This window comes from Panulirus ornatus, chromosome 33 (genome assembly GCF_036320965.1).
Source record: "Panulirus ornatus isolate Po-2019 chromosome 33, ASM3632096v1, whole genome shotgun sequence".
NCBI lineage: Eukaryota > Metazoa > Arthropoda > Malacostraca > Decapoda > Palinuridae > Panulirus > Panulirus ornatus.
In genome coordinates this window covers 23,893,801-23,898,800 of record NC_092256.1, presented here as the reverse complement: position 1 = coordinate 23,898,800, position 5,000 = coordinate 23,893,801, and the positions used below count along the sequence as shown (strand labels likewise).

At 38.6% G+C, this 5,000-nt stretch overlaps 1 protein-coding gene across 8 annotated transcripts in view; it reads left to right on the top strand.

The window, feature by feature from the left end:
• The window catches only part of DEF8 (differentially expressed in FDCP 8 homolog), a 69,788-nt gene that overhangs the window by 41,734 nt on the left and 23,054 nt on the right, over positions 1-5,000 (top strand). For all 8 annotated transcript variants that reach the window (XM_071682004.1, XM_071681999.1, XM_071682003.1 and 5 more), the window contains one exon: positions 3,623-3,864. In XM_071682004.1, the coding sequence (XP_071538105.1) occupies positions 3,623-3,864 (242 nt within the window). The remainder of the gene's footprint in view (positions 1-3,622; positions 3,865-5,000) is intronic.

Below are 5,000 nucleotides of genomic sequence, written 5' to 3'. Positions count from 1 at the left end.
TGGAGGTGGAAAGATGGAGTGAAAAAGATTTTGTGTGATCGGGGCCTGAACATGCAGGAGGGTGAAAGGAGGGCAAGGAATAGAGTGAATTGGATCGATGTGGTATACCGGGGTTGACGTGCTGTCAGTGGATTGAATCAGGGCATGTGAAGCGTCTGGGGTAAACCATGGAAAGCTGTGTAGGTATGTATATTTGCGTGTGTGGACGTATGTATGTACATGTGTATGGGGGTGGGTTGGGCCATTTCTTTCGTCTGTTACCTTGCGCTACCTCGCAAACGCGGGAGACAGCGACAAAGCAAAAAAAAAATATATATATATATATTATATATATATATATATATATATATATATAATATATATATATATATATATATATATATATATATATATGCACAAAATCACCACAACAGACACTGTATTTTATAAATGCTGAAAAAATCACATAAAGAAGGAAACACAAAATCCTGATTGTTTTTGTGTTCCAACTCATCTTCGCTGTTAATACATGAAAGCGCTCAGGATTTCATTTTTCCTCTTCCATTTCGGTTTTTTTCAGCATTATATATTATATATATATATATATATATATATATATATATATATATATATATATATTTTTTTATACTATTCGCCATTTCCGTGTTAGCGAGGGTAGCGTCAAGAACAGAGGATTGAGCCTTTGAGGGAAATCTTTACTTGGCCCCCCTTCTCTGTTCCTTCTTTTGGAAAATTAAAAACGATAGGGGAGGATTTCCAATCCCCTGCTCCCTCCCCTATTAGTCGACTTCTCCGACACGCAGGGAATACGTGGGAAGTATTCTTTTTTCCCCATCCCCAGGGATGATATATATTTAAATATATATATATATATATATATATATATATATATATATATATATATATATTATATATATATATATATATATATATATATTCACGTAGGCATTTGCTGATAACAGAGGAAAAATGAAACAATGAAACACAAAAAACGGGACCTATCATGTTTCATTTTCCTCGCAGTTATCAGCAGAGACATAGATCACGCACTGATGCTACTGCAACATATATAGGCATTACCAGACTCCATGTGTCCAAGGATACACTTCAAATGAAAAGTCACCTGTTTCATTGGGAGTACATTCATAGCAAAGAACATCTCACTTGAAAAGAGTCTATGTTTCCCTGCCAATGGAAGTATAATATCCTTGGGCTGTAGGAGCCTTTAGAAAGGTACTTGGTAACACCAGAACTCTTTCATAAAAATTGGTCATAGGTTAATTATAAATAAATAGATTAATAGAAATACACATAATTAGACTTAGTTGCCCTGCATTACAAATAGACAGTTATAGCCAAGCCCCACAGACCTTTTCATTGTTTCTTCCGACAGCTTCACTTGCCGTGGTTCAGTCCATTGACAGCACAATGACCTCAGTTTATCACATTGCTCCAGTTCACTCAATCCCATACACACCATGCACTTTCCTTCATGATCAGGACCTAAGCACTCTAAATCTTTTTCACTCCAACCATCTCCAATTCAGTTTCCCTTCTTGACCACTCCACTTCTGACACATTTATCTTCTTTTTCAACATCTTCCCACTCATTCTCTCCATATAGCCAAACTATTTCAGCACACCCCCTTCAACTTTTTCAACCATACTCTTCTATTACCACACCTTTCTTTTAACCCCTCATTTCTTACTTGATCATCCCTCCTCACACCACACATTTCTACAAACATTTTATTTCCAACACATTTACCCTCTTCCATATATTCTCATCTAGAGCCCATGCCTCACGTCTTTACAGCACCTTTGGCACCACTGTATCTTCAAACATGCCCATCTTTGTCCTCCCAGATATTGACATCTCTCTAGGAGTGGACTTAGCAGCAGATGGAACCAGGGAAATGGAAGTGAGTCACAGGGTAGGGGAGGGGACAAAGGTTCTGGGAGCAATGAAGAATGTGTGGAAGGAGAGAGCATTATCTCAGAGATGGGTATGATTGAAGGAATAGTGATTCCAACAATGTTATATGGTTGCAAGGCGTGGGCTATAGATAGGGTTGTGTGGAGGAGGGTGGATGTGTTGGAAATGAAATGTTTGAGTTCAATATGTGGTGTGAGGCAGTTTGACCAAGTAAGTATTGAAAGGGTAAGAGAGATGTGTGGTAATAAAAAGAGTGTGGATGAGAGAGCAGAAGAGGGTGTATTGAAATGGTTTGGTCACATGGAGAAAATGAGTGAGGAAAGATTGACAGAGAAGATATATATATATCTGGTGGCTGATTCATGTGAGAAACTGCAGAAGCTGGTGACTGAGTTTGGTAAAGTGTGTGAAAGAAGAAAGTTAAGAGTAAATGTGAATAAGAGCAAGGTTATTAGGTACAGTAGGGTTGAGGGTCAAGTCAATTGGGAGGTAAGTTTGAATGGAGAAAAACTAGAGGAAGTAAAGTGTTTTAGATATCTGGGAGTGGATCTGGCAGCGGATGGAACCATGGAAGCGGAAGTGGATCATAGGGTGGGGGAGTGGGCGAAAATTCTGGGAGCCTTGAAGAATGTGTGGAAGTCGAGAACATTATCTCGGAAAGCAAAAATGGGTATGTTTGAAGGAATAGTGGTTCCAACAATGTTGTATGGTTGTGAGGTGTGGGCTATGGATAGAGTTGTGCACAGGAGGGTGGATGTGCTGGAAATGAGATGTTTGAGGACAATGTGTGGTGTGAGGTGGTTTGATCGAGTAAGTAACGTAAGGGTAAGAGAGATGTGTGGAAATAAAAAGAGCGTGGTTGAGAGCGCAGAAGAGGGTGTTTTGAAATGGTTTGGGCACATGGAGAGAATGAGTGAGGAAAGATTGACCAAGAGGATATATGTGTCGGAGGTGGAGGGAACGAGGAGAAGTGGGAGACCAAATTGGAGGTGGAAAGATGGAGTGAAAAAGATTTTGAGTGATCGGGGCCTGAACATGCAGGAGGGTGAAAGGAGGGCAAGGAATAGAGTGAATTGGATCGATGTGGTATACCGGGGTTGACGTGCTGTCAGTGGATTGAATCAGGGCATGTGAAGCGTCTGGGGTAAACCATGGAAAGCTGTGTAGGTATGTATATTTGCGTGTGTGGACGTATGTATATACATGTGTATGGGGTGGGTTGGGCCAAAAAAAAATATATATATATATATATATATATATATATATATATATATATATATATATATATATATATATATATATATATATATATATATCTCCCTGAGGCAGGGGAGAAGGAATTCTATCTCCATATTCCCTGCATGTCGTAGAGGACTACTAAAAGGAGGGCTGGAAATACTCCCCTCCTGTTATACTTTCCAAAAGTAAATAAGCCTGGGTATTGTCTTAATTAGCTGTTTCATCATTTAATAATTACTTATTGGAAAAACTATAGATTTTATCTTATAAATGAAAATTGTATATTTTTATTCATAGTTTTATCCTTAAGAAATGAGAAAAGTGTACCAAGTTAGATAAGGGAGATAATTCTTTTTTAAGTATTATGAAAAGAAAATTTTCCATATTTTTCAGTATAAATACTTTTTTCACTGAAAAATGGCCATTCATACATCTGTATTTTGACAGAAAATGCTTGGTGTGAACCAAGACGTTGTGACTACACAGGCCTCTACTACTGTCCAGCTTGCCATTGGAACTCCCGAATGGTGATGCCAGCAAGAGTTATACACAACTGGGACTTTGAAGAACGGGTAGTGAGCAGGCAGTCTAAGCAATACCTCCTCCTGATGAAACAGAAGCCAGTGCTTCATCTAGAGAAACTAAATGCTTTCCTTTTCAAATTTGTTGAGGAACTAAATACTGTGAAGGTAATGAATCTTGTCAGGTTAAATTTTAAGTATTGATAAAGAAGTCTGAGCTAGTTGATAATTTTTTTGTCAGTTGCCCTGTAGCAAATTTTACTTTCTGATAATGATTGGACTTCCATAGGTTGCATATACAGTGCTGCACTACATGATGGTCTAACACATCATTAAACTTTGCCGTATGCTTCAGAGCCAGTTTTCTTTCATTATCGTAATTCATTTGTTCCTTAATGCTTTTGAAGTCTTTCTTCATCTACAAAACCTTGCTTTTCCATATGTTAGCTGAGTGCAGGTAACTGTCATCTGGGTAAAAAGTAGCAACAAAAAGTGAAAGAAAAAGCCAGGAATTATTCTTCTCAGCTACTTTTGACAATGTCTGAAGGAAAATAGTGATACTGTTTTTTATAGCTGAGAAGGCACAGGTAGCTAAGGCCCTAATCAGGGCCGTCCCATTAACGATATATGTATACATTTGGACGATTTTTGCAGGGAAAAAATGCAATTGAGTGGGAGACGTATAAAAGAAAGAGACAGGAGGTCAAGAGAAAGGTGCAAGAGGTGAAAAAAAGGGCAAATGAGAGTTGGGGTGAGAGAGTATCATTAAATTTTAGGGAGAATAAAAAGATGTTCTGTAAGGAGGTAAATAAAGTGCGTAAGACAAGGGAGCAAATGGGAACTTCAGTGAAGGGCGCAAATGGGGAGGTGATAACAAGTAGTGGTGATGTGAGAAGGAGATGGAGTGAGTATTTTGAAGGTTTGTTGAATGTGTTTGATGATAGAGTGGCAGATATATGGTGTTTTGGTCGAGGTGGTGTGCAAAGTGTGAGGGTTAGGGAAAATGATTTGGTAAACAGAGAAGAGGTAGTAAAAGCTTTGTGGAAGATGAAAGCCGGCAAGGCAGCAGGTTTGGATGGTATTGCAGTGGAATTTATTAAAAAAGGGGGTGACTGTATTGTTGACTGGTTGGTAAGGTTATTTAATGTATGTATGACTCATGGTGAGGTGCCTGAGGATTGGCGGAATGTGTGCATAGTGCCGTTGTACAAAGGCAAAGGGGATAAGAGTGAGTGCTCAAATTACAGAGGTATAAGTTTGTTGAGTATTCCTGGCAAATTATATGGGAGGGTATTGATTGAGAG